Source organism: Aricia agestis, chromosome 11, assembly GCF_905147365.1.
Source record: "Aricia agestis chromosome 11, ilAriAges1.1, whole genome shotgun sequence".
In the NCBI taxonomy this organism is placed as follows: domain Eukaryota; kingdom Metazoa; phylum Arthropoda; class Insecta; order Lepidoptera; family Lycaenidae; genus Aricia; species Aricia agestis.
In genome coordinates this window covers 6,298,218-6,319,500 of record NC_056416.1, presented here as the reverse complement: position 1 = coordinate 6,319,500, position 21,283 = coordinate 6,298,218, and the positions used below count along the sequence as shown (strand labels likewise).

Genomic DNA, 21,283 nt, shown 5'->3' with positions numbered 1-21,283 from the left:
TTGAATTTAAATTACGCTGGTGTATTTTTGTGCTCAACCTTTTATTCCTTTGTGGATGCGCAAGCTCCTATTGTAATTATTATTAAGATAATATTTCGGTAAATTAGGTAGGTATAGTCTGTCAAGAAAGTGAAGAAATTAAAAAGTGGCAACATCGTAGTGTCATCCCTTTCAAATCAATCTAAGAAAAAAGGGATGTCACTACGATGTTGCCACTTTTTAATTTCTTCACTTTCTTGACAGACTGTAATTATGGAACTTTGTTGCCCAATTTAATAAATAATCAGAATTTAAACTTTAATGACAAAGGCGTGTTTGAAGAATAATTATATTAACCTTTAAAAAGCGATATTTTTTTGTATCACATTTTTTGTGTCAGGGGCTTGAAATAAAAAAAAACATCGTATTTAATACATGTATTTAATGTACCAATATTAATGCGTATAAATATTTAAAATATGTAAACAGTGATAAAATTCATAATAACCAATACACTAACCAACGGAATATAAGAAATTATTCAATAATTACATGTGATCAATACAACTGATTACATCGACTACAAATATTCAAAACAGGTACTTGTCGTACGGGAATACTGGATTTAGTTTCGGAACACGAACTGAAGACAATCACTCGACAAATGTGTAATTAAATGAGTTTTATCTATGACAAGTTTCCAGAATTAACAATAGTATTCTATGGATATTATCATGTATTAGGTATCTACACATTGATTTTATGAATCATATCATGAATTTCCACCAACAACCTTTAACCAATTAATTTTGTCTTGTATCGTTTGTGACAAATTCTTGTCTTGTTCAATGTTCCAATGTGCTAAAGGTTGGATTTGTGTATGTATCTCAACTAAAATACCTAGGTACTATTTAGTGCAGTGACTACTCTATGACAAATCTTCAATGACTAAAGTTGATCTCGTTTTATGTATTAGTCATCAAAAACTCAAGCACGGAACTAACGGTCGTCTAAAATCTGTGAAAAATATTTTGTATAAAACTTGGCCCCAAATTTTAGGGATTCTCAAAACCTGGAATATTTAAAATTGTATATGTACTTTCTGGAATAAAACTATTGCGATCCGCTTTGTTTGATATCGTCTTACAGTCTTCGGATGCGTGTAAAATAATTTAGAAAATTCCATAAACTCACTGGAATGTAAGATTTTTACAAAAATGGAATATAAATAACATTCATCTAATCAATATAAAACTCACTCATTGTCTACACAAGGAAAATAATACAATATTGGGTACCCTCGTATAAATACATTGAGCATTATTCTATATTAAAATTTAAAATACACTACACCTGTAGAAGTCGCGCTGCGAGACGTTTTGGTGAAATGGTTGAATAAACACTGGAACGAAATTCCAATAACATAAAAAATATATTTTTAAATTTGGAACCTTTTTAACACCAGAGATTTTTTTATCTGTGGTTGTTATAACCTCAAAAATTTTAAAATGTTACAGGTAATTTGGCCTAAAGTCTTATTGCAGCGCGCCTCCTACCTTACATTACCACAAGATAATCGAATTTGGCAACGATGTTGAACACGTTCTGTAGATGTAAAGCGTCGTCTAAACCTTGTATAAATACTATCGTAAATAAAGTCGACACTAATCCACGATCTATTATTAAAATGGTTCGATAAAAATTTATATAAGAGTAAAAACTACTTAGATTTTTAAACGGAGTAGATACAGTACTCGCATGTAAATTGTTAAAAGTCGGGTTCCGTATTCAACCCCCTGGTTCAAAATGTAGTGCCCATTTTCACCAACTGCCCCCTAACGATAATTAGTGTCATTACGGTCCTTTAGAGTCGTGTATCTCTTAAGATTAAAATATTTTACCAACTTCAATGTGTCCTTATAGGGTCCTTAAATCGAGGACATTTTGTGACCAACAAATGTTGGTGAAATCTTAAAAGATTCATACCTTTAATGGCCGCTAGGAGACACTTAACTTAAGTGAGGAGGTGATTGGTGAAAACAGGCATTGGGGGTTAAAGACAGAATAACTTGTCTCGCGACAGTCGCAGGTAACGTGTTAACTGTTAACTATACTACATATCCCACAAACTACTGCTATCGAACACTCGCACATACAATAATTACTTTATATACACGTTATAAGTAAACTTAACACTACGTACTACAAATTAACATAAAACTTCAACAGTAGGTAGAGTTGATACAGTTGTGCATGTTTTGGCCTCATACGCTGAATACATACGAATTATTTTGCGTCTGAAAAACTTTGAAAGAGCTACAAAATTTTAGGTAAGAAAATTATTATTAGGTTAATTTTTTAATAGAAATCTTTTTATTTGTTGTTATTACCACAACTATCAACTCTACGTACCCAATTTATTTTGTAGCTTAAATATGGCCACTGTTTTAAACTTACATTTGATATACCTAAAATAAGATTAAAAATTTTGACTTGGTTTATTTTTATACCGATTTTAAGTTGAATTAAAGATTACATTTCGCTACACGTTAAAATAACAACTAAAAGCCCGTGCACACAGGGTACTTCGCACGCAGACGCAGAATGCTGCGTTTTAACAATCGTAAATTGCATACATGTATAATTATTGTAAATTCTATAGTAAATTGAGTTGTCAGTTGTCCCTTACTTAATATTAGTAGAAAATGATCAGAAATATTCTATGTACACGGGCCTTTTAACCTATGTATATTAATTTACCACAGAACAGCGATTACAGGGACGTCGAAAAGGTTAATTTCGTTGATTCGGTTAAACCTATTGGTATAGAACTGGTGGTGAGTTCGAGATGTTGCTTTATTTACATCATCAAAGACGGAATATCATGGTCACTAGGTATACATAAAGGAAAATGCACAACCGCAGGGCGCGTTCGCCGGGATAGCTTACAACACTTACTGATACGTAGCAAAATTGAGCTAAATAATGCCGCAGCATAACATGCTTGAAGCCTTTCCACATTACGCAATGCGATAGACCGAAAACGCTTGTACTTATATATTTGGCCTTTTTTGCAATAACTATTATTTTGTTCGACATACAAAATCACCCTTCCTTCTCATTGCTAGGTATGTGTTTTAACGCTGCGATATCGCATTGCGTAATGCAAAAACGCTCCTAGACATAAACATTATTGACTCATATATTAAAAATTTGAAGAAATATAAATGCTTTAAAACCTATAGTATCGAACACATTCTAGTGACAATAAATAAATTATTGTGAAAGTATTGAGAAATATTAAGTGGTAAATAATTTTATAAAATTGGTGTTGATCGTTCGCGAAACGGACAACTTTTATTCTGTGTTACGTTTTACAAGTAGATATTTAGGTATTAATCTGTCTCCCAATTTATTTGTGCGTTGTTATTAAAAGCTCTGATACCTGAAAAGGTACCAAAAACTAGAGATTTTTAGCACTATTGTGCGTTGTTAAGGGCCGTTCCTAGGGCACGAATAATTTCTTTGTTGACTTATCGCAACGTGTAATAGCGAAAAAACAACGAAGCAATTCTACGAGCTTGCGACCAGACCTTATGTATTGTAGGTATCTCTACAAATGTAACACAGATTAAAAGCCGCCTAACACACTAGCAGCTTAGCTTGGGTTCTGCGCGACCTTGCGCAGGCGGTAGCCGCCGGTCCCGCGGACCGTGTACAGGACCACGATGGCCACGGCCACGATGCTCATGCCGATGGCGTTGATCACGATGCCTTCGGGTGACCACGACGCGTAAGTGTCGCTCCTGTACCATGCCCCAGGTTAGTAAGAAGAAGCATAAATTAATAAATGGCAAATTACAGCAAATTATATTAAATAATAAAGGTAACTTATGTTTTAAGCCAAATTATAGTCTGATTGAAAGATAGGTGTGTATACTAATTGCGAATCAAATATGAAGCTTTAGTTTTATATTACAGCAGCAAGAAAAAAATAGAATTTATAAGCAACTGTAAATTTTTTGGGATGTTTTACGCTGCGTTCGTAAAGTGTACGTGTGAAAGCATCTTTAGGAAGTGTTAGTGTAATATCGTATAAAGCAGGGGTCACCAAATGGCGAACCGCGGTCCGCATCTGGACCGCCGACCCATGGCGTGCGGACCAAGCGTTTTCGAAGATGAACTTCCTTAAAATAAATTTCGGTCTCGACCTCCAGGATTTAATAGCTTGTACCAATTTCGCTCCAAACATCAGAGAGATAACAATTAGCTACAAAAATGGTCACTTTTCTTATTGATAATATAATTGTAAATGATGATGAAAAGCGAAGGTCATTTCATTTCTTAAAATGGACCCCGAGCGAAACTAATTGGTGACCCCTGGTATAAAGTATAAACCAATATGGTTATTTTGATACATTTTTAAACTAGTATACGTTAGTTAAGTATGATTGTGTTTTTAGTTATTTGTTTAGTTATTGCTGTGTAAATAGTTTATTAGTAAGAGAGACAACAATTATTATAGTGTAGACTCTAGTCCCTTGATTCTAGAATTTTAACGGTTAAACACTCATCCAAAATCCTGATGGACAAGTAAATACTAAAGTTGGTTTGCACCAACTAACTTTAACTATAACTGTAACTTTAACTACAATGCAAAATGTCAAATCTTTGGTTAAAGTTAAAAATGGACGCCATAAAGACGCCATATTTAATCATAACCATAGAGCTCGACAAGGTTTTAAATGCACGTGGCGAAAAAAGGAACTAACGCTGTCATCATACAAACACGCCATTTTTGACAGTTCTCCTTTACCAGCAGCGCCCCCGCCCACGTTCATTTATAACCTTGTTGGACCAGCTGTCATCTGTCAATTTCTCCGGTCAAAGTTAAGGTTAAAGTTAAATTTAGCCTTAACTATAACCATAACTTAACTTTAACCACGCCTCTGGTGCAACCCAACCTATATAGCTCTGTTATTACCATCTTGCAACTACCTACTACATGCATAATAGTGTTGATTACCTACAACGACTAATAAAACATGATAGATGAAAAAGCAGATTATGTAATAGCATGTGACACGCAAAATCTGTTGGATGATTAGTGCAAGTTCTAAACATTAGAAAGCCTTAATACTATGTTAGTTACGTAAGACATGCATATTATGAAATAAAAATAAAAATCGTGATTATTAATTATAATTTATTAATATGCAACAAACATTCGTATGTAAAATAACCAATAAATGATTTTATCTAAATGCTAAATTATACTAGAGTAACGTCTATATTTTTTTTAGTCTGATACAGACCGATCTTTTCGATTATTCTATGCCTCGAATATTTGTACATAAATATAACTAAAGTAATTTATATTTATAAATAGCTAAAGTATAATTTGTGGTTCTGTTTTGATTAGAACTTGTATAAACCTTTATGGCTTAAATTCTTGTAACTCTATCAAAAAACTTTTATTGTATACAAAATATCTTGTCACCAACTAAATTTATATTTCAGTACATTTACGTGGATGAAAAATATGATGGTGATAAACGTAAAAAGGGCTGTTTAAAATAGGTATATATGTAAAAATTGTAAGGATCTAAAGAAATTTTTAATTCGTCGACCCTTTTCAACATGACATTTCAGATTAGACCACAAATTAGAGATTAACCTAACTCTCGAGAACAGTCGTTATTCTAAATTCAAGATTCGAAATATAAAATGATATACTGAGAAGTTGATTCATATGTAGTTGGCGGACCTGCGTAAGTTGGTGGCGTTATGTCAAATCCAGCCGACAGATCAAGACTTAAATTTTGAATTGACATAACTCAACTAAACGACGTAGGTCTGTTAACTGCCTATGAATAAATTTTTTCGATGGTACAAATATTGTTTACAAGTTAACCGACACTCTCATGTCACGTGGTTTAACTCGGAACTTGTCTCTAGAGAGAATGTACATGGTGACGGCTAGTATGGCAATAATGGTGACTCCGATGGCGTTGATGATCACCCCCTCGTCTGGCAGACCGCTGTACCGGTCAACTCTGTGGAATGACACACGTACAAGCAACGGGCAAAAAGCGCAGCGCGATTCAAAGTAAATACAACGCCATCTAGCGTATGTTGTCGAATTACAACTTCTTGAATGTCCCAACTACATTAAAATCAGAAGGGAACCAAATCGGTGCCTATTAGCAACATTATCCAAGCTACAGCTACGAAAAACAATAGGTAGTATTTGTTTTAAGTTAAGCGATAACGCAACATGATGGCTATATATTTACTAATAATCGCGCGACAAACTGCAACATTCTCTATGTGCATAACAATCTACTAAAATGCGATTGTACGGTACAGAAAAACACAGCCATGCGACAATCACAAACAAGAACCATAGAGACTGTAAACCAGTCGGCTTATTTCATAAAACCTGTTCGGCTCGAATTCGGAAATATAACGCGATTATGTGTTGATGAACAACAACACGGTATGTTTCCGAATGAGTCCGGGAATTGTGAAAATCCCCGATCATAATATCTGAAATTTTTATTCGAAAGAAATTTAAAAAGTAACGTATTTGATAGTAAATTATTATTTTTGCGGCCATTTACGTTATTGTCTACAGTCTCTATGCTGAAATTATTTTGAATATGAAACATAAAACGTAGAACATTCGACAGAAATAATTACACTCAACGAATAATGGGCATGGATGTGAAATGAAACAAACTACTAATAATTTCATATGGGTACCTGTTCTCTGTTTGGAACTCTCCGATTGTAGAGTTACTGAATTCAAAAATAATCTATGAGTGCTATTGTGTAGTGCTTTCAAAATATTGCTATCTAGTTGCTCTTTCAATTGTTATAGGGTTTACATCTATCCAGCTATTGGCATTTAAGGGTTAAATATGCTATATAAAAAGGTGCGCTTGTACAGGTTGTTGCAAATCTAAGTGATAATACTTAAGGGCCTATTCTGTGTCTCTATAAGTTATGTATATTTACATTTCACTCACACACGAAAATATCGCTTCTGCTCTTCTATTGCAACATTCTAATGCAATTTTCTAGCCGTAACTCAGATTTAAACGACAAATCTTTATAACCCTCAAAATGCCAATAACTGAATGGGGGTAATTTATACCCCCTTTTTCTTGGTGTCTCACTATATCAGAGTATGATACGTACCCAAGTGTGAAGAGAGCCTTCTCGGTGAGTCCGGTGAGGCAGGCGCAGACGCCAAGTACGAAGGTCAGGATACCAAAGGCGGCGTGGACGGGCACCAAGGAGGCGCGGAACCCAGCGGTACCCTTGTTGCAAATCAACAGCAGGAGGAAACTGAAGAAACCGACGGCGTACTGGAAAGGGTAAGGAATTGTATGAGTAACTAAATTGAAAGTGTCAAAGACTAAATGGAAATATTCCTATAATACCTAAGTGATAAGTGATAACTGATAGGCGTGATGTAGAGTATCTTTTGGGACTTTGAAATTACTTGTGATCCTTTGTACTTATGACCGGTTTGTAAACTTTTTGAAAAGAGATCATAATATTATGTTATACTATTTGACCGAGCTTTGCTCGGTATTCGATGAAAGAACGAATAAAATGACATTTTCTAAAAATGATTCCTAGCTAGATCGATTTATCGTCCCCGAAACCCCCTATATACTAAATTTCATGAAAATCGTTGGAGCCGATTCCAAGATTCCGAATATTTATACAAGAATTGCTCATTTAAAGATTTAAGGATTAAAGATATAACATTAAAAAAAGGTGTTTGTTAATGGACATACGAGTCCAAAACCAAGACATAAGTCAAAACTAATATCAACTAAATGGCTGTTGATTAGTTAACTTTAGTCGGCACACCGACATGAGAAATTTCTGACTTTTTTAGAACCTACCAAGATTTTCAAACCTTAAAGTTAGCTCGCTTAAACTTGCATAAATATAATATTATTCTTAGTATAAACAACCTAAGCTATAATTAAAGTAAAGTTAATAAAAATTGACGAGGTCGTGTGCATTGTAGGGTTAATAAAGTGATTAATCTCGGTGATCGGGCATTGGGCGATTTAACGGGAGTTTGAACGCCGGTTAACGGCTGGTTATCTTGATTTAATTTTAGGCTACGTGCTCTCGAACAAGAAAATCGTGATCGATAACTTTTAAATGCCTAAAGCCAATTTTCTCTTCGTAATTGTGCCTTACAAAACTTGAATAAAATCTTTAAAAATATCTGACTAGTAGGTACTACTCTAATACCTATTGACACCACACATAATATTACCCGACTATTACTTTTGAATTAATCTAATGTAATATAAACAGTCCAGTCTAGTAGCGATCTGCCTTTAGAACTTGCAGTCATTTACAGTCCACATAACTATTAAGCATTAGGTACACCAAGAGCGATCTTACCTGTAGTCCAAACAGTCCCATAGCGACGAATCCGATCCAGCTGTGCAGCGAGTAGAAGTTGTTGATGCCCTTCTTGTTGTGGAAGTCCAGGACGGCCAGGAAGCCGATCACGATGCAGGGGAAGGCCAGCGCGTGGAAGATAGCATGGAGGAGCTTCACGTAGATGCGCCGGAAGCAACGGCAGATGCGGTATAGGAGCACGGCTGGAAGTGTAAAAGTTACAAGGTCAAACATGGTGCAAGCAGCAAGCCTAGGTATCCAACGGTGGGTTGTGGAGTATAAATTATATTATACAGGTGTGAAAAAACTAAGTGATAATACTTTAGGATGTGTATACCCCCTATACAGAGCTCGAAAGAAGCAGCGCTGACAGAGCAAAATTTTTGTGATTTGTATGGGCAAGCGCCCGTGCATGATGAATTTTTCCGTACAAAAAAAAGTTAATAAGTACTTAATAAGTATGTAAGTACTTTAGTATTATCACTTATTTTTGTTACACCTAACCTCTATACTGCGTGACTGGTGAGACATGTTCAATACTTGAGAACGTGATATTTGGCTATACTTAATATTAGAAGAAGAAAAATAATATAAAAAAATAATATTGTGCATCAATAATTGATCACTGAGTAAATTGTAGCTTAAAGTTAAATAATAACACCGCCTGCGGGAAGGGTAGCGGCGCGGTGTTTCTTTGGTGGCGCACGCCGCGCCGGCCGCATAGTATGCCTACTTGCCTAGCCGCGTAATTTAATCAGTGTCCATGATTAATTTATTTAAAGGGAAATTCGAAAAAAAAAAATTAAGTACTTACCTAATTTTATTACGTATAATAATTATAATGAGAATCGAGTACAGAGTACTCTCCTTAAGTATTGAACATGTCTCACCAGTAATGTTATAGTTATAAATTATAATGGATACGAATACCTTGGATTTTGAAAGATGTTGAAGATGGAAGGTACAAGTTATATACAAAATACCACGTTCTCACAGAAAACCGGCGTGAAACAGCACTTGCGCTGCGTTTCGTCGAGTGAGTGAGTTTACCGGAGGCCCAATCCCCTACCCTATTCTCCTCTCTTCCCTCCCCTATTCCCTTCCCTTCCTTACTATATTAACCTATTCCCTCTTAAAAGGCCGGCAACGCACTTGCAGCTCTTCTGATGCTGCGAGTGTCCATGGGCGACGGAAGTTGCTTTCCATCAGGTGACCCGTTTGCTCGTTTGCCCCCTTATTTAATAAAAAAAAAAAAAAGTTAGGGAGTTTAAGGGAAAATAGGTCCCTGGAACAGTATGCTACGCGCAACCTTTGAGAAGTCTTGGGCTGACGATCATCCCACTATACCCAGCAACATTCCAGAACATGCGCAGAATATAAAATGTAAATTAAGTAAGAAGGTTTATTTTTAGTTATGCTTATTAACCCATCAATCCCAAAGCGGCAGCTGGCTGCCGCATAACAATTTTTTTTAATGAAATAAGGGAGCAAACGGGTCACCTGATGGAAAGCAACTTCCGTCGCCCATGGACACTCGCAGCATCAGAAGAGCTGCAGGTACGTTGCCGGCCTTTTAAGAGGGAATAGGGTAATAGGGGAGGGTAGGGGTGGGAAGGGAATAGGTGAGGGTAGGGAAGGGAATTAGGCCTCGCGAAACACAGCGCAAGCGCTGTTTCACGCCGGTTTTCTGTGAGAACGTGGTATTTCTCCGGTCGAGCCGGCCCATTCGTGCCGAAGCATGGCTCTCCCACGTACAATTGAAAATCTATTGTGTCTGCGATACCCACGATAGAGGTGGTAATTACTGAATAGATTTCATTTATCGGATGTGCTAGTTATACATTCGTAGTTAAGACTTAAGAATTTATAAAATTGATGCAGAAAAATTGTACAAGTTTTCAAGATATTTTCTCTAGTTTCCTCTGCAATACGGGAGTTGACAACTTTTTAAAAATAGTTTTAAGCGCTTCAGTTGTTTACAATAATACCTGTAAATTAATATTTTATTCATTATTATGCCCTATAATGAGTAAAAAATTATTTTAAATACCTACTGATTTCAAAATATATCACAAAAACGCGACATTATGGTCACGTGATGAAATTCATGAAACAAAACAAGCGTAGACAGAGCAAAAGCTCTGGCAAAATTGAGTTAAAGTGTTTAACCTAACAACTGTCAATTTTGTTTGACACTGAACGATGACGTCACTGCTTCAGATTAGCGTTTCCAATCACGTGACTTACAGTTAAAAAATCCAATTTTTTTCAATGTAAAATAAAATAAATCAATAATTATTTTTTCGTTATTTGTATTGTTTTAGAGTTTTTATCAATAAATCTATAAAATTTAATAATTATTTTGAAATTTTAAACATACTGTCAACACCCGGATTTCTCGGTAGGCACTCACACAGAGCATTTTTACCAGCAAGTGGTTCGCGTAACTTTAAAATTTGAACGAAACGTAGCTAGAAATATGTGCGGAGATACGAAGAACGCTTGTTCCACACAAAAGCGGTTGCTTTAAAAATCCTTTTCATTTAACGATATAATGCGAAAGTTTTCAACAATAGAGAGGCTGAAATGTGGGACAGCGACCTCATAGTGGTGCTTTAATTTATTTTATCTCCCGCTCCTACCTGAAAACTTCTGTTTATTCCGCAGATATTAATGTCTTGACTACAACTAGCTTTATTTCAAGTTTTGGCCATTCATCAGAACTAAAAGTTCCAATACATTTGGGTAGGTTAATATTATATAGGAACGCTAGTTTTCATCGGAAATTGGTTCAGATGCAGATATGGCGGACTTACTTACGTTATTTGGTCGGGTTTTGTGCAAGTTATCCTTGATTTTTTTGTTTCCCTTGATAAACCGCCAAAATTTCGAAGGCTCCTACGTAATTTTATGCCTATACCTAAATCATCTGTGAATACAATCAAAGGAATTACTTGGTCGACCCAGTCAAGTCAAGTTGTGATGTTATGTACCCACTATAATGACAAAACGACCAAATTCTATAGGTTTACCATCAGCTTTAAATTACTTTGATAGGCTTCTTTTTGATATAGGCTAGGCGGCAAAATTATTGAAATAGGCTACATTTAAAGTCTACTTACAGAAACCGCTGAACGTGATAAACCCGGCGACCATAAGCGTAGGATGGAGGTTGAACTGCTTCTCCGGGATATCATCAGCCCAGCCGTAGCCCTCCCGGTAGAAGAACATCCAGAAGACGGTGAGAGCTGACACTCCGATGAGCAGGATGGTGGCCAGGGTGATGACGAGGGCATACTCGCACCACTCGCACGCGCCGCGCTCATGCTCGTCCGACTCGTAGGAGCGGCTTCGTTGTCTGTTGACAAAGGTATGTGTTAGTCCAAGTTGAAGTTCAGTTGCTGGGGTAGGTTTTGTACCATCGAGGAAATTGATTCCTAGGCAGTTGACGGACCAACGTCATTTGATCGGATCATGTGAATTTAATTTTAACCCATCAATCCCCAAGCGGCACCCGGCTGTCGCATAGCAATTGAAAATCTATTGTGTCTGCGATGCCCACGATCGAGGTATTGTGATCAGTCGGCTGGGCTTGACGTAACGCGACCAAACTACGTAAGTAGGTCCCCCGTCTGTCTAGGAATCAACTTTTCCGATAGTACTTCGCAGCTCTGCTTATAAAAAAATATCCACAGCCGAACATATAACCTCCTCCTTTTTGGAAGTCGGTTAAAAATGCAGCGCGTTTTGCTGTTAACTCAACTTTAACCTTAGAAATATTTTTACACAACGTTGCAGACTGTTGTAGCATGTTATAATTCGACGATGGTAAACTGGTATGGATTGCTTAAAGACGTTCATATTTAGAAGACACAAAGTCTTCAAAATACTTATGTGTGTGTTGCAATTCTTGCAAATGATTCATTCATCTTTCTCTATTTACTGTTGATACGGGATAGCGATGGCTGATAGAAAACAAAGCTGGTTACATAATTTTATTAGATCTCTCGGACATTAAAATGCAGAGGCGGAAACCGGAAGGTTTTTATTGTAGTTGCGTAGGCGAATGTTCGCCATGTAGACGTAGGCGTATATACTTTCGATTTTCTTGCGTAGGCAGACCGTGTGAAAAAAAACTAGATAATCTGCTTGAAAAAAGTGTATCAAGTTCAGAATTATACCTCCGAAAGAACCTTAACGGTAATGACTTAAGGGTCACTTTTATAATAAGTAGGTAAGAGGAGGGTGTCAAGTATCGAGGGGAGACACGCCAACAGGATGCTGGTCATGGGACGATGCATCCCACTACACATGGGCCCACTCTCCCCAAAGTGATTGAGTATTCAGGGGAAAGATTAGATAAATCAGGGCACTTAGTCAAACGTTGGATAATTGCCATAGAAACGGCATAAAAATCTATTGAATAATAATTCTACTCGAGTCTCGACGCATCTGACATTAGATATGGCGCTTATTCATCATCTATGTAACATAGTTATTATAAAACAAAGTCGTTTTTTTTTCCCTCATGTCCCTTTGTTTCCTTTAATCTTTAAAACTACGCAACGGATTTTGATGCGATTTTTTCATAACATTCATTAAACAGTGGAGACATACTGTTATTGTTGGGGTTTCTAATGTGATGTCGTAAATAATTACATTTAATCATTTATTCAGTGGCTATATATTATACCCGATGCGATGCGATTTCTAAGCTATTGCATAGCTTTTATCGCGTGTTTTGAGCGCGGCGACTGAATCAAGATATTCCGTAACGAAAATACCTAACACACCCCACTCCGCCCGGTACAGACTTCGGTACGGTGTTTGTGTGCGTGCGACGTATGCGAATTATGATTGCATATTAAGTAGTTAAAAATGTCTATGAATTATGAAATAGCTTTACCACGGCAGTCCCCAAGTGCCACACGTATTTTTATTTCTATTAAGTATTTCTGTCAAAACTATAGGTCTACCAGAATCTGTTGGCAAAAAGTGAGAAAATAAATTGACTCTAGCAATACCGGGGTAATTGGAATAAAACATTTTCATCCTTTTTTTCCTTACAGCGGCTTATTCTGTGTGTGAAACATGCAAATATAAAAAAATGATCTATGATCAAGAACATTTTTTGGAAATCTGCCATCAGATTCTGGTAGACCTATATCTAACACAATGTAACGACTAACGAAGTACCAGTCAATGTTCGATTCTCGGTCTTCGAATTTCGGTACTGCTAATTCATCGACAAAGAGTCAGAACTCAAACAGTGCCCACGCGAGATGAATTCAAACAAAACATTTACTGATGCTAACTACGACAATATCCCTTTTTATTTAGTTTGTAGACTTTGTAGTCGGGATTACGTTAGTTACAATAATTGAAAAATGCACCATTTCCCGGGATAAATTAACACTTTACACGAACAACGAAACGATACTTATGTTGTTTGTCTGTCCATCCTTAATATTTATTCATAAGCTTCCGAACAGCTATTTGATACGAGCAGTAATTTAGCACTGATCGAATTTCGCAGAAGTCATAAAACTAATAGATCAATTATGATTTCTAGAAATCGAAACTGACTCTGACCCATATACAAATCGTTTCATATTCCACTAGCTGTTCCGCGCGGCTTCGCCCGCGTAATTTAGGAATTTCACGAAAACCGTACATTTTTCCGCAAAAAATAGCTTATGTCCCGTAGTATAGCTTTGCATCCGTAGTGGGTGATATATACAGTATTTTCAGAGCGAAGTAACCACTCCTCAAATACTGTAGTGCCCGGGACAAGATTTTTAAATGTCCGTATGGTTGCCCAAGCACAACAATTAAAATAAACATGCACAATAATACACCTTTTGATATTTTTATGGTTCCGTACCCAAAGGATAAAAACGGGACCCTATTGCTGAGACTTCGATGTCTGTCCGTCTGTCTCCAGGCTGTAACTCAAGAACGGTAATAGCTAGAGAGTTTAAATTTTCACAGGTTATATATTTCTGTTGCCGCTATAACAACAAATACTACAAATAAAATAAATTAAATAATATTATGCTCCCATACATATTTTGACCAATTTTTACTCTATGACGGTACGGAACCCTTCGTGCGCGAGTCTGCCTCGCACTTGGCCAATTATATAATATTATTAAGTTTTGTGCCACGATTCGCCATTTGAACTATAGATGTTACACGCAATTTTGTTCACGTAAAATCGCGTGAAAAGTGAAAAACTTATTTTTTTCCAGATTAAAATCTACGTGCTAACTGCTAACGCTACAAACTATCCCTTTGCCAAACATCCATAAATTCCCAATCCCTTAATCCGTTTCAGCGTGAAAGACTTTACTTTTTCGTAGAGGCTTTAACATCTAATTATGTATTTAAAAACCTTAATCATGAAAAAAAGCCATTAAAACTTTTGAGTGAAAGTTTCTTGCATTCGAATTGCTAATTTGTGCTTAGCAATAATGTTTCATAGAAGAAAACTAGCTGTCCCGGCAAACATTGTTTTGCCATATAAATAATTTTTGGTATGAAAAATAGATGTTGGCCGATTCTCAGACCTACTCAATATGCTCACAAAATTTCATGAGAATCGGTCAAGCCGTTTTGGAGGAGTACGGGAACGAACATTGTGACACGAGAATTTTATATATATATATATATATATAAGACTAGCTGTCCCGGCAACGTTGTTTTGCCATATAAATAATTTTTAAGTAAACAATGATTAAATTACTAAAATGGCTATAAAAAATAGCCAGTTTATGATAAAAAAGTAAAAATTTAGGGTTATATATATATTTTTAATGCCACATTATAAAAAATAAAAACAAAAAATTTTGTCCAAAAATTAAAAAAAAAAATTAAGGGTGAACAACCCTCATTACTTAGGGGTATGAAAAATAGATGTTGGCCAATTCTCAGACCTACTCAATATGCTCACAAAATTTCATGAGAATCGGTCTAGTCGTTTCGGAGGAGTACGGGAACGAACATTGTGACACGAGAATTTTATATATAAGATATTTCATCTAGCAACTAGATCCATTTCTGTGATCTAGCAGTTAGCACTATTAGATAAACATAAAACTTTATAGTTCTTTCGTAAACGAATTCATCAAAATATTTCTACTCCCCAAACTAGTGGTAGTTATGTTACGAGAGAGTACGGTGAAGAACGGGAGAGAGGCGGAGTGGCGGGGGGAAGGGGATCGGTCAATAACCCCGACGGCCATGGAACTCCTGGCCTAGTTGGTGCGGAAATGCCGAGATGCGATTCTGTTTTTGTTCATAGAAAGCTTAAGAAAATGGCTCTATCAATGTTACTCTTGTAGAGGTATAAATGATTGTGTACAAGACGGACTGAGGTCTGAGACAAATAAATTGTATCAGTTTTTTGTATGTATATTGTATATGTCGTAGGATGATTTGATAAATCCGTGTTTTTGCGAAATCCCTAGAATTTTCGCGAAAATTCGATTTATCAAATCATCCTACGACATCGTAGGATGATTTGATAAATCGAATTTTCGCGAAAATTCTAGGGATTTCGCGAAAACACGGATTTATCAAATCATCCTACGACATATATATGCAAATCGTTGAACGGTGTAACTTTTAACTATTACTTATAAGTTACGGAACTTTTTACATTGATTTTTCTTAAATACTTTTGAATAAATATAGGAATCTACCGTATTCAAATTTTTATCTCTGGTACCGTTTAAAATCTAAAATACTTCGCAAATCACCACAAATAACTATTAAAGATATTTTATATTATGAAGGTTACGAATATATTCCATGTCCATTAGAAACATAGTACTTGAATCTGAGACTTGAATATTGAATCTGACGGAAAGCTCCGACGAAAGCTCGAGACAAAGATTCTCGCATATTGTAGAAAAGTTTTGCAGCTTTTATATTTTGATGATAGTGCTCTTAAATTCTATTTTGCGATACAATTTTATTCATTACGAGCTTTTGCCCGCGGCTTCGCTCGCGTTAAGAAGTATTATTATATACAAACTTTCATTCCCTATTTTAACCCCTTGGAGGTGGAATTGATCAAAATCCTTTCTTACCTACTGCATGCCAAATTTCAGCCCGATCGGTCCACTGGTTTGGGCTGTGCGTTGATAGATCACCATGTCAGTCAGTCACCTTTGAGTTTTATATATAAAGATAAAAATATATTTATTATAATACTACAAAATATCATTATTTAAACATAATAATATCACATAATATTATGATAGTATTTAAAAAATCAAAGCATTATTTTTAAACATTATTAGACAATCAAGAGCATAGGCTTGTTTAATTGAGCAATATTTCTCTTTGTAGTTTTCTTCAAAATCAGATTCAGATTCCGTCACAGCAAAATTTAAAAAACGCATTCGGTGTCATTAAAATTTTTCATCTACAATTTCTAAAATAGAGCCTACGTTAACACTTACAATACAATTTTATACAACTTTATCACTTCGCATTACATTATTATCGGTTCAATACCGTAATAATTGTAATTCTAACGACACTTATCCAATTGTTAAGTTTTAATTAGCGATGTAGCCGTATAATCCGATCTGCCTTAACGACCTATGTAATCTCTCGCCTGTATTGTTAGGGTCACGTTTTACAAAGTTAAGACTAATTTTGTAATACTGTCGATTATGTTTTAATTGCCTATATTGTACTATATATTATATGTATAGATGTACTATCAGGGAAGTTGATTCATAGGCAGATGGCAGACGTAGGTAATTTGGTCGCGTTATGTCAAACTCAACGGATAGATAACATTGAATTGACATAATCCGTTTAGTCCATTCAAATGTTACATCAGCTTTGCATTTATTATTTTTGGGACATGTAGGGGGGTCAATAGAAGCTTAACCTTAAGTTTGTGGGGTCGCCACCCTTGTCCCCCGGCCGCCATCTTGAAAAGAAGTGGTGACAACACTATTTTCGCGATATCTCGGAAACTATACGTCTTATAAAAAAAAATGTAGAATCATAATTTGTTGCAAATTATTTTGCCTACAAATATATGTTTAAGGTCAATGTGTCGAAGTCCGGCATACTTTTCTAAAATTAAAGTTTAACATAATTTATTGACTTGAGATTCTCTTTTTAAAGTAACTTGTGTCATCGGAAATTGTAGGCTATATATTAATTAGACCTATTATGATCTAAAAATAATCTTAGTTGCCGTATTTTTTATTTTTTAAAAACTCGGCGTGTAGACGGACTTCCCTTACAGTTTGAGGTAAGTCCGTCTAGCAGCAGTATAGCCATAACTTGTGAAGTAAAATGCGTGGCAACGGTTTCTAGCAAAGCCGCAAAACGGCCATTCAAATATGTGTTTAAGGCGTCGGTAATAAGGTTCGCATTCCAGAAAAAAATAATTTTATATCATTTTAAGGCAAGTCGAAAGTCGAAGTGGTTGCAAACATTTTCATTAAAATTATAGTGCATTTTTTGAAAAATTAAACACTAAGTATAAACATAAATGTTTATTACAACAAAATTATATTAATTAGTGCCAGTAAAATCAACAACTTTGCTTCATCATCATTTATGGGATGAGACATTTTTCAACATACTCTTCTACTTAATTTTGATTTGATTTTTGTTATTGATATGTCTACTTAGTACCTTTTTTTTTATTCCTTCATATATTCCTTCGATACGTGGGAGAGCCATGCTTCGGCACGAGTGGGCCGGCTCGACCGGAGAAATACCACGTTCTCACAGAAAACCGGCGTGAAACAGCGCTTGCGCTGTGTTTCGCCGAGTGAGTGAGTTTACCGGAGGCCCAATCCCCTACCCTATTCCCTTCCCTACCCTCCCCTATTCCCTTTCCTTCTCTACCCTCCCCTTACCTATTCCCTCTTAAAAGGCCGGCAACGCACCTGCAGCTCTTCTGATGCTGCGAGTGTCCATGGGCGACGGAAGTTGCTTTCCATCAGGTGACCCGTTTGCTCGTTTGCCCCCTTATTTCATTAAAAAAAAAAATTTAGTTAGTTAAAATAACTTTTTAGTTTACGTGGCAGATTGGGGCCATGCACGCGAAAGTTACGCGTTTTTACCATTATTTTCGCCGCTCAATTAAAATCATAAGTAGGGGTTGTTGGTCCGGGATGTAGGATTTTATAAGAAAATTTTCTGCTCTTTAAGGTTCTTTTTTAAAATTTTGATTATCTCAAATAAAATTTGGTTTTTGGAATATTAAAAAAAACCAAACACTTCTTTTTTTACTTAGTAGTTTATAACTTTTGCAATTTTTATCAGCCCCTCTTGTATGTTCTTTTCGTGCAGTAAAATTTGGGCAATGCTATGATTAATTAATCCATAGTTTAAATGCAAATTAACAATAAAGACATGTATATTTGAAAAGGTTGACAATATTTGATTCGAGGCAAGACTCGAATAGGAAGACGTATAGTTTCCGAGATATCGCGAAAATAGTGTTGTCACCACTTTTTCAAGATGGCGGCCGGGGGACAAGGGTAGCGACCCCACAAATTTGAGGTTAAGCTTCTATTGACCCCCCTACATGTCCCAAAAATAAAATTGCATCCTCTATTAAATGCAATATTCGGTTCTAAAATTGTAACATTTCAATGAACTAGAGCACCAATTTTCGTAAGTCCGTCACTGCCTATGAATCAATTTCATTGTCAAAAACATTGATAAGTGCCACAGAAAAACCTCAACCGTAAGGCATTTTAAAAAGAAAAATGAAAAACAGATATTTCCTGTGAAGTGCGCGCAAATGAAAACATCAGAGAACCGTTTTCCTTCCGTAAATAGATGCTTATCTCCTTCGCTATGTCTACTCTATATCTATTATTTGTGCCTATAAAAAGCAACAAAACATAATATCCTACATTAAAATTTTACATTGATTACATTTACATGTCTGTCTGTTACCTCTTCACGCCTAAACCGCTGAACCGATTTTGCTGAAATTTGGTATGGAGATACCTTGATTCCCGGGAAAGGACATAGGATACTTTTGATCCCGGAAAAATGTACGGTTCCCGCGCGTTAAACAAATTGGCGCATCGGAGTTGCGGGCGTCATCTATGTAGTTTAATATATTAATTTTTTCAATAAACCTCAAAAATACTATTTTTAAAAGTCGCCTGAACCGTGGGGCAATTATTCACAACGTTGGAAGAAATCTCGAACTGGGAACGTTTGCCTCAGAAGCTTTCATATTATCGTCTAGAGTCCTTGATTTCTTCCAGGCGCAGCAAAATGAGTGCACCAAATAATAGTCGTTATACCTATAGAAATACGATATAAAACGCAGTAATCCATTGTCGGTGAAGGGGAATTATATAATTCTTGATTGGTATGAGGAAGTATTTTATGTTCATTATCTGATATTGCTGCTTCTTTGTGGACGAAAGTTGTTTGTTTCAAAAAGTAACCATTTTGGTTATTGTGTTTTTCATTAACCAGCTTAAAATAACGATTTTTTAAATTACATTATTTAGTGGCCTCTATCGATTGCGCTAAAAATCGTACATTTTCCCGCACTAAGAACTATTATTTATTCTTTTTTTTATGAAATAAGGGGGCAAACGAGCAAACGGGTCACCTGATGGAAAGCAACTTCCGTCGCCCATGGACACTCGCAGCATCAGAAGAGCTGCAGGTGCGTTGCCGGCCTTTTTAAGAGGGAATAGGGTAATAGGGGAGGGTAGGGATGGGAAGGGAATAGGGGAGGGTAGGGAAGGGAATAGGGGAGGGTAGGGAAGGGAATAGGGGAGGGTAGGGAAGGGAATAGGGTAGGGGATTGGGCCTCCGGTAAACTCACTCACTCGGCGAAACGCAGCGCTAGCGCTGTTTCACGCCGGTTTTCTGTGAGAACGTGGTATTTCGCCGGTCGAGCCGGCCCATTCGTACCGAAGCATGGCTCCCCCACGTATATTTCTTTTCTGGCGCCCAAAGAATATTTCTATATATTATACTAAAAATAAAAAGCATATAAACATGAATGAAACAGGAGGTTTAAAACATGGGTTTTATCAACAAGATCTCTACTCGTACGCCAAAACGGGCGCGCTGCCAAGCCGCTGGTAAGTGCTATCCGTTAACCCCCGCTCAATAATCAGCTTTATAGGGCCAATTATTTGTTGCTTCTCGACTTTCCCACTTTTCGGAGGCAGTGGCTTAATAGCTTATTGCCGAAATATTAAAACGAAAGTGTTTAAGAGTTAAGAACATAAATTGTAGCTTAGGTTTTTTTTAATTGCATGGACAAGGTATTGGGTTTAATACAAATACTTTCATCTAAAATGTAAAAATATTCGTCTATGGTCGCCCGTAATCTACGGCAATATTGTACAGCATGTAGACAGCTAACAGCTAGCAGATAGCAGAATATAGATTTAATAATATTTAATCCGCAAATTGACAATGGTTTTTTCTACCACATAATAAATGACATATCCCTAGTTTATAAAAATCGACAGTTAAAATATAGCAACGTGAATGAGCATTGAACTGAACACTTATCGATTTTCAAGTCTCAATAAATGCCTTGTGACGAGTGCAGCGAAACTTGTTACTGGACTTTCTAGCTTCAAAAGGTTCGACTTTCCGACAGCTTTCATCAGCGAATATCTCACCAGTCACATACCTCATCGACAATTTTATGTATTTTCCATGTTCAGCACTAAAAGGGGTTTAAAATTTTATATTCTTGGCTAGAATTTTAGAATTTTACCAAAAATAAAGCAGTAATTTTTAGTAATCTTTAAAAATAAATGAAAATGTTAAGGAAACTGAATTTATTAGCAGTGACTGAGCTAATAGTAATAAATTTTACCATAAGAAC

General features: G+C 36.2%; 1 protein-coding gene across 8 annotated transcripts in view; it reads right to left on the bottom strand.

Annotated features, from left to right (window-relative positions):
• Window positions 1-841: 841 nt before the first annotated feature.
• Window positions 842-21,283, bottom strand: part of LOC121731598 (plasma membrane ascorbate-dependent reductase CYBRD1-like) — an 88,159-nt gene continuing 67,717 nt past the window's right edge. For 5 of the 8 annotated variants that reach the window (XM_042121099.1, XM_042121100.1, XM_042121106.1 and 2 more), the window contains 6 exons: window positions 11,541-11,776; window positions 8,419-8,621; window positions 7,183-7,352; window positions 6,745-6,780; window positions 5,875-6,035; window positions 5,175-5,715 (listed from right to left, as the gene is read on the bottom strand). In XM_042121099.1, the coding sequence (XP_041977033.1) occupies window positions 5,882-6,035; window positions 6,745-6,780; window positions 7,183-7,352; window positions 8,419-8,621; window positions 11,541-11,776 (799 nt within the window). In that variant the 3' untranslated portion in view covers window positions 5,175-5,715; window positions 5,875-5,881. Of the gene's footprint in view, window positions 3,786-5,174; window positions 5,716-5,874; window positions 6,036-6,744; window positions 6,781-7,182; window positions 7,353-8,418; window positions 8,622-11,540; window positions 11,777-21,283 lie in introns of those variants that run through there. The other 3 variants (XM_042121101.1, XM_042121102.1, XM_042121103.1) reach the window with 3 other exon arrangements.